Genomic DNA, 16,322 nt, shown 5'->3' with positions numbered 1-16,322 from the left:
CTATATGGAAACATTACCTTCTTGGGGCTGATTTCACTGTGAAGACAGATCATCAGAGTTTGAGGTATTTTCTTACTCAAACTAAGTTGTCAGAGAAGCATATGAGGATGGCCAATTACCTCTCTATGTTTCATTTTCAGATCTTGCACACCCCGGGAAAGAAGAATGTAGTGGCCGATGCATTGTCACGAAAGCCGTATGTAGCAGCTATCTCAGTTGCCTCTCATGGGGACTTGTCTACCATGCGTGATTTGTATCATACGGATGCTGATTTTGCCACTATTTGGGCTGATTTGATGGCTGGTCATGCATATGCCTCATATGTGATCAAAGAGGGTTATCTCATGAAAGATAATTGCCTATGTGTGGTGTTTGACATGAGGCAAAAGGTTTTGGATGAGTGCCATGCTCCTCCATATGCTAGTCATAGAGGCATAATGCCTACTACGCACATGATTGAGCGGTATTTCTTTTGGCCAGGTATGCGAAGGACATAGAGACACATGTACGTGCATGTATCACCTGTCAAAAAGCCAAATTTGATAGGCAAAAGGCACCAGGTTTGCTTCAGCCATTGCCTATTCCCACGCAGCCATGGAAAAGTATTACAATGGATTTCATTATGGACTTGCCACGAACCCAACAGGGTAATGATGCAATTTGGACAATTGTGGACAGGTTTAGCAAGCAAGCTCATTTCTTGCTGGTCAAAAAGACCATCAAAGCTGAGCATATGGTTAAAATATATCTTGCACAAGTGTTCAAACATCATGGAATGCCGAAGTCCATTGTGGGGGATAGAGATCCCAGGACTACAAGTCTCTTTTAGCGGGCCTTATTTGATAATATGGGCACCAAATTGGACTTCTCATCAGCTTATCACCCTCAAACGGATGGGCAAAGTGAGGCTGCAAATTCAGCCGTGTTGGATCTCTTGAAATGTTATGTGGCGGATCAGAAGTCTTCTTGGGAGAAGTACTTACCGCTTGTGGAATTTGCATACAACAACATGGTGTATGCATCTACAGGAAAGGCCCCGTTTGAGATTGTTTATGGTAAGGTGGTTTTGCCACCCATCCTTCGCACAAAGGATGAGATATTTGCAGCAGCTGATGAGTATGTAAGAGACTTGGATATTGCTTTTGCTCAGGTGCGGACAGCCATTGCAAGGTCACAAGACAAGCATAAAAAGGCTGTCGACAAGCATAGAAGGCAATTGGATGTTAAAGAGAATGATTGGGTATTGCTGAAATTTAAGAAAGCAAGACTTGCAAAGAGGCCTGGCAAAGAGGATGCATATCCTAAGCTTGCAACCAGGTACTATGGGCCTTTTCGAGTGATCGAGAAGATCAATGAAGTGGCTTTCAGATTGGCATTACCTAGTCATTGGCACATACACAATGCTTTTCATGTGAGTCTCCTTCGCAAGTATGTAGGGCCGGAGCCCAGTGAAATGGTCATTGAGGATCCACCAGAAGTGGATGAGCTTGAGGAGATCTTGCAGCCAGAGCAGATTGTGTATCACAAGGAACGCAAGCTTGCTGCAGGCAAAGTTGTGAGACGTTACCTTGTGAAGTTTAGGAACTATCTTTCCATTGATGCTAAATGGGTAGATGAAGAGTTCTTCAAAGATTGCCCGCATGTGCTTCAGACATATTTGGATGCTTTTCAGTTGCGGACAACTGTTTAGAAGCCGGGGGGGATGTCACCATTTGGCCACCCAATTGGTCCACCCGTGCTTTCTTATCATGTATGTACATTGGACTGGTGTCCATGGCAGTTGTTTATGCCGAGGATTGATGCCACTCATGTGATACTCCCATGTCCTCCACTTCAATACCCAAAGCAGCTGCCATCTGTGTGGATATGAAATTTTCAGATGCACAATCATCAAACATGAACAAAGCGGGCTGATCTTTGAGCTGTTCCCAAGCTTTACATACAACCCTATCTTTGCTATCATGTGAAGTGTTGCCCTGCACATCCGGAACCATATGCACATTAGGCGTTGATGCATTTGCATTATCACGCTTCTTCTTGTTTGGGTATGCCTTTGCAATATGCTCGGTGCTACCACAAGTAAAACATTTCCCCTCACTCATATATTACTTTTTTGTTTTGGAGTGAGACCATAGTCTCGCAGTTTGAAGGGACGCTTCTTGGTAGTGTTATTTTGAGCCTTTGTACCATTTTTATCTTGGTTTTGGTCCTTTTTAGGTGGCTGTCCATCATTTTGCAGGTTTTGGACAGTCCTTTCTTTGCCTTGAAATGAGGGTTTAGCCTTATTGGATCGACTCAATTTGAGTTCCAATTGCTCGGTGGTGGTGGCAACTGCGATTAATTGGTGTAAGGTATGACCAGGATACATTTGTAGTCCCGCTTTGTACACGGGTTGCAATCCCGATTGAAACCTTCTCTTCCTTTCCAAAAGCACTTTCCAAAACTTTTGTACATATGCATTTACCGATTCCCCCTCATTTTGCTTTACCCAATCCCACTTCATTGTTATCTCATTCAATGCATTGGGAGGCAAGAATTGAGCATAGAACCTCTCCTTGAACTCTTCCCATGATCTAACAGGATTTGGTGAGAGCTTCTCCGTGAGCCACCAATGGGAAGCAGTGTCTTTCATGAGCATGCTTACATGCCGGATCATGGATTTCTGAGTGAAATCCTCATCACTGAAAGCAATATCAAACTGGGTAATAAAAGCAAGTGCCTTTGATGCATCATATTTCCCATGATATGTGTCAAATTTCACAGATTTGTCTCTGGCTTTGAAGTCACGAGACTTTGATGCATGTGTGTGCATGGACCAACAGGTGATGCATAAGGCATAGATACATGTGCCCTATAAGCATGAGGCATGGCTGGCCTCTCAACATGCATTGATACATTTTCAGCCATAACTTCTCCCTCACGAGCACACTCGAAGGCATGAGTGGCATGAGAGATTCGCGGAATACCTGCACCAATAGAAAATTGCAGCCCATGATGCATGTGTTGTGCATGCACATTTTCAGCCGGCAATGGCATTTGACATACATTTTGACCACTACCATAAACATTGTATCCTTCACGGGCTACATAAGGTATTCCTGCATGGCGTGAAGTTACTGATTGTTCCTCTCCCATAGCATGGAGATTCATCCTCTTAGACATAAGTTCTTGTTCGAGCACTTGTGGGGATTCCAAGACATGTGGGATGGTTGCCTTTTCTGCATAGGCACCCTCGGTACGAGCCAAGTATGCACGTGTTGCATCCCTCGGTTGCATGTGCAACTCTTGAGCAATCATTGCCATTGCATGATCCATATAAGATTCAGCTTTTTTGGCCTTCAAACGGTCATGTACCAATGGATCCTCGCGGCGGCAGAGATTCAATTCTTCTTGTTGTGCATGGAGAAGAGCCTGCATACGAGTAAGTTCAGCCCTCAAGACTATGGACTCTTCTTTCTGCATCTTCTCTTTGCCACGGGACAGCTGTCCCACATATTCATGTTCCCTATTGTGCACCACATGAGTTTGCTCATCCTGTAAAGCATTGGAGGCATGCATTTCATTGTCCCTGCCTCTTGTATTAGCATCTCCAACATTCATTATATGGCTGTTCATAATGTTCTAAGTGTAAAGATAGCTAGTGTTCACGGTGATCGTCTCTCACGATAGAAGTGAAAGAGAACCGTATGCTCTGATACTAATGTAACTTGGTTGAACACAATGCTAATCAATACACTTAAATACACTAAGATTTAATGGACACTTATTCAAATACAAGAAGTAAATTGCTGAATTGACAAGAGACACACAATGAGCCGGAACGGCTGACCCCTCTCTCAAATAAAGTATATTGATCTTGGGAGAATCAAGTACATAGTGTCATGGGCATTTCTGACCAGATTTCCATACCAATGCATATGAATACAGTATTGCAAACAAGTGGTTGTCGATGTAGACTTGCAACCCACACTACCCTCTCAAGTGCCCATGTTTCCTACCATCTGCTCTCTATTGTTCCCCAACACATGGTAGCAACAATCTGCAAGAGAGCACGTAGGACAAGAGAACACTACACAAGGTATGTGATCTTGTAATCCGGTTCCTCCCTCCTGCTACTTGCTCCCATATTTAAGCATAAAAGCTTACCAATAGCAAGTAGAGTCGATGACAGCGGATGTTTTCGCGATGGAAGTCCTTGGAGTGTTGAGATCTTTGATTTGTCGCCTTTCTTCGCGTCAAAAGTCTTCAAGAGGATGAAGGGAACCTTGGGAAAGCTTCCCCTATGGTTCAACTTGAGAAAGGAAGGCTGAAATTAGGGTTTTCAGCAAAAAGACCAGAAATTACAGCAAAAATGAGAGCTGTTTGGCTGAATTTCAGTCATCATTGGGAGTGAGTAGGAGAGTGATTAGTACTTGGAAACACTCTTGGAAGCTTGGAAAACACCCTAGCAAGTTGGGTCTGGCTATGGAGAGCTTGGACATGGAGAGAAATGGTGGGAAAACAGAGTTTTCAGCCTTCAAAAATCTTCATGAAGAGAAAACACGAATTTTCTCTTAATAAGTAAGTGAATTGGGGTCCAATCAGGTGAAGGGACATGGGGAGATGCCCATTTATGAGTAAAAGGGGAGGATCAGGTCCTGGACATCGAGTCTTGTCCGCCTCGGGACTTCAGTGAGTGTGAACTTGGAAGCGGTCATAATTTATAAGCGACTTTTGGGCGCCCAAACTTTAATGAAGTGGGAACGCACTCACTTATAAATATTGGCTAAGTCCTAAGGGCTATTTGAGCCTAGATTGGGTAATACTTACCACCTGTTCACATGCCACACAACCATGTCAGCAGACAGTTTCACACGCACGGTTCACGGGCGGGCGTTCCCTTACCTGGAACTACACATTGGTCAAGCAAGCATGAAAACAGCATGCAATTTCAATTGCAAGCAAGCACATAAAGATGCTATGCAATGCAGCATTGGTATGGACAATCCCCGTTCATGAGACTATACCAAAATAGACGTGCTCCAGGCAAGTACACGAGGTACCAGACCCAATGGAACACCAATCCACCAAGCATTTCCAGGCATGTACACGGAGGCACAAGTCCCAACGGAAAGCCAAGTCTACAGTATCACATGAGTGGCATCAATCCCCGGCATAAACAACTGCCATGGACACCAGTCCAATGTACATACATGATAAGAAAGCACGGGTGGACCAATTGGGTGGCCAAATGGTGACATCTTCTTGGTAGACCTCTTTTGTTGTGTGAAGAAGAAGAATTTTCAGCCTCTCACCTTGTGTGTGCTCCTCAATGGTTTGTGTGTGTGTGTGTGCTTGCAAGAGCTCAAGCTCTCTTCTCCCCTGCATCTTTTCAATATGGCCGATGATGATGGTTGTGTAGTTACTAGGATCCATGGGGTCCTCCGCCTTATGGATAGGTGCAATAATGTGATGACCTTGTGGGGGAAAGGGCTCTATTAAACATATGGGCTAGGAGGGGTGCCAAGGTGTTGCCTAGATAAGAGAGGTGCTCAGCCATAAGCCCCTCATGATCCTGTGATCGTCCATTTTGAAGCTTGTGTATAACCTTCATCACCATGTCTCCTGGGAAGAAGGTGGGTGTGGTGGACATGCGTGAGGTGGATGTGGGAGGGGGGGTTGGTGGGGTTTTTGCCTTTCCATTTTCACTTCTTGTTTAATGGGCTGTTCAGCCTCATATTTTTCAGTACTTTCACTTGGTTCTATATAAACATGTTCATACACACTAGCACATCTTTTGACACTTGCTTTAGGGGGTTCTCTTTTATAATCTTTTCTCCTCCGTTTTGATAGTTCTTGAATTGAATTTAGTGGATCTTTATGAGGTAAAATGGTTTTGTTTTGGGAAGAAAATGTTTTATCTTGTGATTTACGTTCAAAATCCTTTTCTGCTGGATTGTACCCAAAATGGGAGTGAGGCCTCTGCAGGCAAGTATGTAAAAAAACACCGTTTTTTCCAGGGTTTGTGGAAGAACATCAAAGAGGAGAGAGGCAGTTGGTGTGAGCGGGTGCATCCATCTCCCCTTGTAATGAGAGATTGTATTAGTTGCTTTAACTATGATACAGTGCATGCAAGCATACAAGCCCAAGCTTACCAAGGGACAAGAGATTTTCCTGTTCCCTTGAGAGTAAGATAAGCAGGGGACAAATGAAAACAGATCAGTCTTCTGGTGACACCAAAGGGATCTTCTCACGCCTTTCTTGTTTCCTCTCATGTCTTGGTATCCAGAAGGAAGCTGATGTAGAGAGGGACAGTTCATGTGAGTGGTCCGGTGTAATTAGTGCATAATTATGCTGATTTTGGGAGGATTCCAATAGATAATCCTTTATTCAGTTGCTTGAATTGTTTTAATTTAGTTAATATTATTTAACTAATGCTCTTCCCTAAAACTTGTTTGAATTTCAGTGTTTTCTACACCTTTGACAGATGGCTATTCAGCTAGTAACATGTCAGTTGATGCTAGTGGCTTCACATCACAAGTGTTGCCCGATCATGGAAGAGCTTTTATTTTTACAATGGATGAGCTTAGCAAGGCAACCTTGAACTTTTCTCCATCTTATAAAATCGGGCAAGGAGGTTTTGGGGTAGTCTATAAGGGAAGACTTGCAGATGGCATGGAGGTGGCGATCAAAAGGGCTAGAAAGGTAATAATGTCATGCACATGCTTTATTTGTCTCCAGAACGCAGGCTACTAAATGCTGGATTAAGTAAACTAATTAGATATAGTAATAGTTTAGTGTTTGGACAACAGGACATATTTGAGGTACGATTGACAGCTCAGTTTCAAAGCGAAGTTAATGTGCTGGCAAGCGTAGAGCACCTGAACCTCGTGAAGCTTATAGGGTATTTTGAAGGAGGCAATGAGCGCATTTTGGTTCAAGAGTATGTGCCAAATGGAAACCTCCGACAGCATCTGGATTGTGAGTGGCATCTTGCATTTCCTTTAGATTTTTGATGTGCTACAAGTTTAGCAGCGCCTAAATCGCATTAATGTCTTTGTTGTAGGTGAGTTTGGAGTGGTGCTGGACTTATTTGTGCGTTTGGATATTGCTATCGATGTTGCTCATGCTCTTACATACCTCCACCTATATGCAGGTCTCTCTCTCTCATAGCTGTTTAGGACTGTTTTAGGACTTTTTTAGTCCTTTTTGTCTTACTTTTGATGAGACACCATCAGCTGTGTACGATGGATGTTTTTTTTCCGAGAAAAGATCCTTTCATTAGTTATAAAAAAAACGCCCACTGGGCTACAAAACCCCTCTCCTGCTCATAAGAAGGCAGAGCAGAGATCCAATCAAGGCAGCTAGGGAGACTCTCCCTAGGTGTAAAAAAGTACAAATACAAATACAAATAACTGAGAGGCTATATCATACAATAGGGGGGGGGGGGGGAATCCAAATAGGTGGCCTGTAGTGCCAGCGGCGGGGGGTACCCGCGTGTAGAGTATAGAAGGGGCCGCTGCGCCAAGTGGTGTGGAAGGCCTGGCGCCGCAAGATCGCTCGATCCGAGTCGCCCCGGATGCGGTCATACTGTCCTTGCAGGGTGTGAATTAACTCCTGCCAGATACTCCGAACAGTCTCTGCTGGTGGCTCCAGTCTCCCCTCAAAGGCCCTGAAACAACGGGCTCTCCAGATGAACCATATGGTGAGGCTGCTAAGAAGCTCCCATCGTAAATCCCTCTCCTGTGTCCAGCCGACGGACGAGAAATCCGGTGAAGGAACAAGGCGAGGCTGGCCCCTAATGAATCTGATGGCCTGGCGTCCTGCTCCGTCTCGTATCCCAGAGCAGGCCCTGACGAAGTTGACCAAGCAGCGGCTCCCCACGTATACATGCCCTGTGGAGAGAGGGGGGCCAAAATGCGTAGCATCCTCAGCCAAATCTGCTACGCCTATGGACAGTCCCATAGGCAATGTCTCTGTGTCTCCAATGGGTGGTCGCATCGGACGCAGGCCGACGGAAGGCCACTGTAGACAAGCCAAGTGCCAACTGCAGAGCCACTGTGGGCAACCAGCCACTGGAAACTCGAGACCCTGCGTGCCTGTTGGTGGCTAGCCCAAAGCCTGGTCCAAAAATCCTCCAGGAACTCCTGTGAGAGTCCCTGTAGTAGCCGCCAATGCTCCGATGGAGCTGGAGAGACCATCCTCCTCGCAGTCAAAATATGCCTCCCCAACCGAACAGTGTACTAGAAAAAGGTGATCTCTGGGGCCTCGGGGGACGCATAAGGATCATGCCACTCGTACTCGCCAGGGTCCCACTGGAGCCGGGCCAAGGGGCGCGCAGCATATGTCCATATGCGCCAATCAGAGTCCACGTCTGAAGGGTCTGGATCAATATGCCACTTCCGAGAAGCGACGGCCACTACCCGTATCCTTTGAAAGATGCACTCTGCAACCAAAGGCGACTTCGCCTCCACTCTCTGAAGTCTGTCCTCATCCTGTATCTCATAGTAGAGGCATCTACCATCCTCAGTGCAAGCTCTGATAGCAATTAGGATCTCCAAATGTGTAAAGGCTCCCATCCACCGTGGGGCCGCTGGCTCGAAAGGCGTGAACCACTCCTCAGTGAGTGCCTCCTGAATGTCATCCCTCATAATCAATCCCCCTCTGAAGTGACTCAGCCTCTCCGCCTGGATCTCCTCCGAGAGACTGCAAAAGGCTTGCTAATCTCCAAAACTGCGTGCTGGGCCTGCCGCCAATGGTCCTAAGGCTAGACGAGGCCGAGAACCCAGCATATGACCATGCTCTGTGCATACCGCGAGGCTCCAGATGAGCGGTTGTTTGGCCCGCTCCTCATCACAAGTGGTAGGTCTCTGAGAAAGCCCCGGTCTCAGCAGCTCCCAAGCTCGCAGGATGCTCAAGGCAAATCTGTCCTCCCATCCTCTACTGAGGCCTGTCCTCCTCATCTCTATGAAGATCCACCGTATCTCTGGTGCCCAAGTGCCCCCTGTTGGGGGAGCTCTATCCTGCAGCCGCTGAAAAAGAAGCTCCTTCCAAGGCTCAGCGCCTGGAAGCAGCCCCTGAACAATAAGCTTCCCCAACAAGGCTCTACTCTGATCAGCTGGATCTATAATGCCCAAGCCCCCTTGGGCCAGCGGAAGAGTAATAACTGCCCAAGCAACCTTAGCCCGGGCCGGCTGACCATCCCGCCCAGACCAAAGAAAGTTCCTGATCAGCATCTGTACCTGGCTGATGCAAGAGCTCGAGAAGATCCAGCAAGACGTGATGTACCACATAGTCGCTAAAAGCACCTGATTTGTCACCACGACCCTCCCAGCCAAGGATAGCCGAGCTGTACTCCAATATAAAAGCTTCTTCCGAATGCTCAAAAGAAGCGGGGCGATTTGCTGCTCAAGTGACAAATCAAGTCCAATCTGACATCCCAGATACCGCACTGCTGTGCCAGGAGGAATCCATCTAAAACCCGGGTCTGGGCTCCATGCCGCAGCGGGAGCGCTGCTGATCCAAAAAGCCACTGTCTTGCGCCAATTGATCAATGCTCCCGAAGCCACATCAAAAACCTGTAGCGATTGCTCTGCCCTCTGTAGATGGGCCTCCTGGCCATGCAGAAACAATCCCGTGTCATCAGCAAACTCAGAATCGAGCAGGTCCTCACCCCGGACTAGAAGCTGGAGTCCTCTCAAACCAACCTCCTCTGCTGTCAGATACATGCTCATAGCCTCTGCAAAGAAGAGAAAAAGGAACGGGGCGAGAGGGCATCCCTGATGGACTGATCTAGTCAACTCAAAACTCGTCCCCCGTCCTCCTGCCATCAACACCTGGCTACGAGCTGTGGAATATAGAGCCGCCACTCCTCGGATCCAGTCTGGCTCAAAACCCAGGCGAAGTATAGTGCCCTCTAGGAAACCCCAATCGACTCTATCGTATGCCTTCTCAAAATCGAGAAGCATCACGACCAAGTCCTCATCGAGAAATCTAGCTCGGGCCGTCGCCTCCCAAAAGGTGAAAATGTTGTCAAGGATACTGCGCTCCTTGACGAATCCTGTCTGGGTAGCATGAATCAACTCCCCAAGGAAGGGCTGGATCCTCAAACTCAAGGCCTTTGCTAGGACCTTGTAGACAGTATTGAGGATCGTAATAGGCCTCCAATGCCGAATATCATCTGACACTCCCTCCCCCTTGGGGATAAGAAAGATCAAGCCCTTTGAAAAGCTCTGTGGCATCACCCCAGTGTCCAAAACATACTGAAAGCCCCTGCGGAGGCCTGGCCCCAAAAGGTCCCAATAGCGCATAAAGAAGGCAGGCGTCAATCCATCCTCCCCAGGGCAACTATGACGCAGAAGGACCCTCAAAGCCTCCACAAGCTCATCCTCTGAAAGGGGCTCACCCAAAACTGTGCGCATACGATCTGTGACCCTCCTCTGCACATGGGCCCACACAGTCTGTCCGCAAGCATCACGTGCCTCCGTGGTTGGCTCCGCTGAAAGCAGGTTTCTATAGAACTCAGTGGCAATGGCTCTAATCTCCTCGGGCTCAGTGGCTAACGATCCGTCCTGCCTCCTGAGCTGGCGTACTCCTGCTCGAGCATGGCGGGGCCCGGTGATCTCAAAAAACTCCCCAGTCACTCTATCACCAAGCTGCGTTCACTGAGAGGCTTGGCGATGATAGTAGAACTCATGTCTCTGCTCCTCTACCTCTCTAACCTCCTGGCTCAGCTGGGAAGCTGTGTACTATGTTTTGGTCTCATAGGCCACTTTGGCCTTTCGTAGACGTTAATATATCTTTCTTTCTTTCTTTCTTCTCTCTCTCTCTCTCTCACATGGCGTGAGCCTTGGCCCATAGCCCTGCCCTCTGTTCGCACACCGTGCATTGGTGCCCTGCCCTGTGCGCACAGCTGTGCAGTTGCTTTGCCCATCTCCGCCCACGCTGCACGCATCCTGCCCGTGCTGCTGGCTGCACAGTTACTCTGTCCGCCTCCACCTGCCTCGCGCATCTTGCCAGGCCTTGTGCTGGCTGCGCCGCGACCCTCCGCCCTCTGCCTCCCATTTCCATTTCTGCCTCTGCTGTCGCCCCCTGCTATACTGTCCCAACCCTGGACTATTGGCCAAACCATCAACTAGAAGCCACTCCCACCCTTACTTCATAGTGCATCGGGCCGGCTCCCGTCTTTGCCCCTATCCACTTTTTCCCTATTTAGGAGGTTTTTTTCCCGGTGCATGTGAACACTCTCTAACACTAATCATTTGGGGTGTACTTATCTTTTGTTCATCGAGTTGTGTGCCTCTCAATTTCTCACTCTATTTGAGCTCTACTGTGACTGCTAACCCTAACCTGGAGGTTCAAACATTTGGTATTAGAACTTTAGGTTGATTTTGCCTCGAGTGTACATTCTCGCCTGCCATACAGTACACGAGTGACACCCGTACATGTTTGTACACGTCCGTGACGCCCGTACATCCCCGTGCAATGTCCATAGAGTCACTGTACTTGGCATTCGTACTGTTTGTACTCACAATCGTACCTGCACCTGATTGTACTTGCTCATACACATGTACCTGCCTATACTTGGAGTATCCGCTTGTACTTGCTTAAGCATTTCTGTAGCACACAGATTAGGGTTTCAAAAAAAATTGGGGCTTTTTTCGATTTTTGACCAAAATCGGGCACTTAAAGCTACTGTTCAGTTGGCTATAAGCTAAAAGGTGAATCAGCCACCTCTTACAGACAAATATGCAGATGGGACAATGAGAAGCCCAAGAAGAAGGGCAAATGCAATTATTGCCGCAAGCCATGCCATTACCTCAATGAATCCAAGAAGAGGCTTGCTAAGGAAAAGGAGAAGAAAGACTCCAGATTGTCTGTGGCATTAGCACCTAGTGCTGAAAAGAAGGAAAGAACTAACTATGCTCAAGATGATTGGGTTGTCACATGTGAAGCTTTGTGAGTCTTCTTTCAGCCCTAGGTATTGCATAGGAACACTTGATGCAAGAACAATCAGCATAGACATAGAATAGAGAGGGAGATGGCTGTGTATTTCAGTATATTCATATAGTACAAAAAGGTACATGATTTCTAGCAGCCATAGGCATGCCCCAAAAAGGTAGAAACCTTATCCTGGGTATACAACTATGACAACCCTTGTAGAGAGTCCGATGATTGAATGAAAGGCTAGATATGCCTTATATAGGCCCCAATTCTGCCCATTAACCAGCCGAGTGGTTGTTGGCCAGTTCACAGGACACCAAAATACCTATAAATGCTGCCAACCTCATCGTGGATTGCTGTCCACCTGGCCGATTGACATCTTGTCCAATTGGACTTCTTTTGGACCTTTTGTCTAAGCCTACGAATGCCCTAAATCTATTGTTTATCTGTTGCCCTTCAGAGATTAGCCTTGGGTTAGGCATGTCCATGAGCATACACATGGCATGGGCATTCCAACTTCAGTGTAGCACCCAAGCAGGTAGTGTTACATGTGCCAACAACTCTTCTTAGGTTGTAGTAGGAGTTGGGAAGATTGTGCTCACTGCTGCCAATGGTGGGACAATCGGGCTCTCAAATGCATTGTATGTGCCAGGGATTAAGAAGAATCTCTTGTCAGTTTCGGCCATTGTTGGGTCCGGCCTAGTTGTCCGTTTTATTGATGACAAATGCAATGTACATGATTGCAGTGATGGAGATATCATAGTTGCACCCGGCACTTAATGTCATGGTCTCTATAGGCTTGATGTATATGAGAGAGCTTCACATGATGCACTTGTAGTTGCTGCCATATCCAAGTTGATAGATTCTGAGTTATGGCATGCTTGGTTTGGTCACCTAAACTTTGGTAGTCTACTACGCCTTCAAAGGCATGGCATGGTTTCAACTTTGCCGCCACTTGATGCACCCGTCAAGCATGTCTGTGAGGGTTGCATATTGGGCAAAATGCATTGGGGGAATGTACGGGGATGATTGCGCAAAATCCTCTTTTTCAGGGTATGGGATCTCTTGTCCCATGGGGTTGGTGTGGTTTCCAATGGCACTTGTCCTCCGCCGGGCTTAGCTTTGAGGTTGTAGGCTTGCTGTGACTGAGGACACCTTATATGAATGTCCTTGTGGATCCCTTTGGTTTAAGGATGTTCCAGACATTGGCTTTTTTCTACTCCTCATGTTCCTTTTCCTCGTCCAAATAGAGAAGAAATGGAACTTGGTTTTGGGGTGACCAAAATCGTATGTTTTTCAGTGTGTGACCTACTAATCAATACGGGGTAATATTGGGTGATCTCACAGTAGCTTGGAATGGACGGACGAATCGGATCCGAATTGGAGCTAAGTCTTAGACTGGTCTCCGGGAGTGGTGCCGAATATGTTCAAGTCTCACCTAGATGGAGGCAAACAAAGACTGTCCTTCGATGGTTCTCTCACACAAAAGGCTGGGGAAGAAACAACAGCTAACGCAAGACAGAAACCTACAAGCAAACCTATTCAAGCAAGCATCCATCTAGCATGCATGGAATCCAATGGCATACAAGCAAGCAAAAGTAGGGAAGAGAAGAGCTTACAGGTATTCTATTGCAAGGGAATGATTGTGGATTGCAAGGGAATGATTGTGGATTGCTTAGTGTCAGAAATGACTTATATACAAGTGACTAGTTTTCACACTAGGCTGTCCAAACCTAAAAATGATCTATTCTCTATTACTAGTCTTAAGGAAGTTTGTACACAAATTCCTTACGCTTTCCTTATTAGACATTAAACTCAAGGTTAGGCTACTTTATATGTTTCAGCGCTATCTTACAAATGATAAGTGCTCGATCGAGTGGGTAAGATGTTAGGGTTAGGGTTAGGGCTGCACACAGACAAAGAGACAGAGAATGAACAGTAGCAAGAACACTCAAGAGAGATGGTGATATGCTCACACAAAGATGATAGCATAGAATGTGTGGAGCTTAGGGGTTGACTCCACAATATCAAAATACAATAAATGTGGTGTCCTTTCACACCTAATATCCAAGGGAAAAAACCCAAAGGGAGAAAAGTGTCCTTGGTTAGCCCATGTTCACATGTTGCACTACTCATAGCATATATGCCAATAAATCCCCCTTGTAGTGGCAATGTGAACTTGTACAAGGTCTGCAGATCACTCTATGTAGGAGAGTAAGCCTAAAGCTTTGCGGAAAGCTTCAAACTTCTCTCGAGGCAACGCCTTCCTGAACAGATTTGCAACATTGTCATGTGTAGAGCAGTAAGATAATGAGATCTCCCTTGCATAAATCCTCCCTGACATAATGATAATGAATCTCTATGTGCTTAGTACGTGCATGAAACATTGGGTTTCGTGCCACGGCTATAGCACTCTGACTGTCAGTGAGTATGGTGGTGGGTGTATGCTGACACTCACGAAGATTAGTCATCAATCTCCTCAGCCATACACAATCTACTGTGGCTGTAAAGGCTACCCTGTACTCAGCCTCACAAGTAGATGTGGCAACAGTGGGCTGCTTTTTGCTCAACCATGATATGCATGAATGCCCCAAAAAGAAACAAGTCCCACTGGTGGATTGACATGTAATTGCAAGTTGCCCCCCTAGGGATATACCAATGCAAGATCCAGGGAGCCCTAAAGATAGCAGAAGACCCGCTTCACTGCTTGCCAATGCTTTGTACTTGGGCTGTGCATAAATTTGCTACACTGGGAAACCCCAAACTGAATATCTGGGTGTGTGTTGCATAAGTATATGAGGCAGCCCACTACTTGGTTGTAAACACTCATATCAAAAGGCTCTCCAACATCATACATGCTCAATTTCAGCCCTGGCTCCATTGGAGTAGAGATGGGCTTACAATCTTGAACCCAAATTTGTGCAACAGCTTTTGAACGTACTTTGATTGGTGTACATAAATCCCAACATCTGTCTGCACAAATTGTATGCCCAATAATAGTGCAACAATGTTGGGGTAAAGGCGTTATGCCCACCCTTATAGTGTGTACAAGCCCATAAGTTATAGTACATAGTACACTTAGTACTTTTAATGTACTAAGTGCACTATGTGTACTAGTGCAATATACATGTGTGATAGGGGAGTCACACACTCATGCCTCATGAGTTGACTTATCCCCACAACTCTCTCTCTCTCTCTCTCTCCCTTGCTTCTCTGTGTATGTCTCCCATGAATGAACTCTAACCCTAATTCTGGTTTTCTCCCCATCAACTGGTATCAGAGCCCTGGAGCAGTCGTACTGGTCGTGCTGAATTCTGATCTGAGGGTTGCCTTCTTCTTTTTTTTTTTGGTCGCCTTTCTCTGCCCAGCCAACCAGCGTGGGCTGCCCAACAGCCACGAGGTCTGGCCAGGCTTGCGTGGAAGGAGCAGGTGGAGGAGTTCTATGTGAACCTGTGTTAGCTCAGTGCTGGGCGTGAACGAAAGCAGCATCACTACCCCCCTTGCGTGTAGCGCCAGCGCTAGGCGAAGCTAGCCAAGCGATGACGTAGAAGGCGAACCCAGGCGGACAGCCATTTTCTGCGTTTTTTTTTTCATACGAAGGCATGTCAGGCGCCACCCGACTCGTCGACTGCAAGTGTAGGCGCCTGGTCGTATGTAGCGCTGCTACTCGGTGAAGAGGCCAGAAGCGAAGCTGGGGTTTTTTTGGAATCTCTTGAAGCTCTTCAGCAGAGGTGAAACCAGGAGTTTGTCACCCAGTCGTCCTCATCCCTACCTGCACAGCTGCAGGAGCATCAGCATCTGCATCAATACAGCACCAGCATATTCATCACGCCCCCCCCCCCCCCCCCCCCTCCTGCAACAGAAATCAACCTGCAAATCAGAGAAATTCAGAATTTCATAGGTACTTGCCTTTAATTTTTGCGAATTTCTTATCAATTAAATCAATTGAGCAGGTACAGGTGCCCAATTGCTCAATTTTTGAGCAAAATTGGCAAAATTGGGTGACATTGGTCACAATCAAGATCAATTTGCCGGAAATTGGTCACAATCAGGTTCAATTTGCAGGAAATTGGATGTCGAAATTTGGGGCTTTTGATGTAATTGTGCAATTAAGCACTCATACATGCTGTATGATGTGAAAAATCGCACATTTGGGCAAAATTGCAGCAAATTGCAGTGCAAATCAAGGGGCTTTTGTGCCGATTTGGTTGATTTGCATGCAGGCAATCGCATTTGATGCTGTGGATAATGTGCTGATGCCTTACAAGCACTCAATGTGCCTGTAAATCAAGGGGCTTTCATGTATTTGATGTATATGTGGCCAGGGGGAAGCATCGTGAACACACAGGATGCCTTCATGTGCGTCAATGTACCATGTATGATCAGAAATTGATCTTAAA

The 16,322-nt window shown here is 46.6% G+C and overlaps 1 protein-coding gene across 2 annotated transcripts in view; it reads left to right on the top strand.

Annotated features, from left to right (window-relative positions):
* The window catches only part of LOC147617276 (calmodulin-binding receptor-like cytoplasmic kinase 2), a 59,080-nt gene that overhangs the window by 24,975 nt on the left and 17,783 nt on the right, over positions 1–16,322 (top strand). For both annotated transcript variants that reach the window (XM_086776910.1, XM_086776909.1), the window contains 4 exons: positions 6,000–6,299; positions 6,446–6,684; positions 6,792–6,960; positions 7,046–7,135. In XM_086776910.1, the coding sequence (XP_086633036.1) occupies positions 6,188–6,299; positions 6,446–6,684; positions 6,792–6,960; positions 7,046–7,135 (610 nt within the window). In that variant the 5' untranslated portion in view covers positions 6,000–6,187. The remainder of the gene's footprint in view (positions 1–5,999; positions 6,300–6,445; positions 6,685–6,791; positions 6,961–7,045; positions 7,136–16,322) is intronic.

The sequence above is a fragment of the Cibotium barometz genome, chromosome 37 (genome assembly GCF_041138505.1).
Source record: "Cibotium barometz isolate CiBa-2024 chromosome 37, ASM4113850v1, whole genome shotgun sequence".
In the NCBI taxonomy this organism is placed as follows: Eukaryota; Viridiplantae; Streptophyta; class Polypodiopsida; order Cyatheales; family Cibotiaceae; genus Cibotium; species Cibotium barometz.
This window is presented reverse-complemented; position numbering and strand designations above follow the sequence as displayed.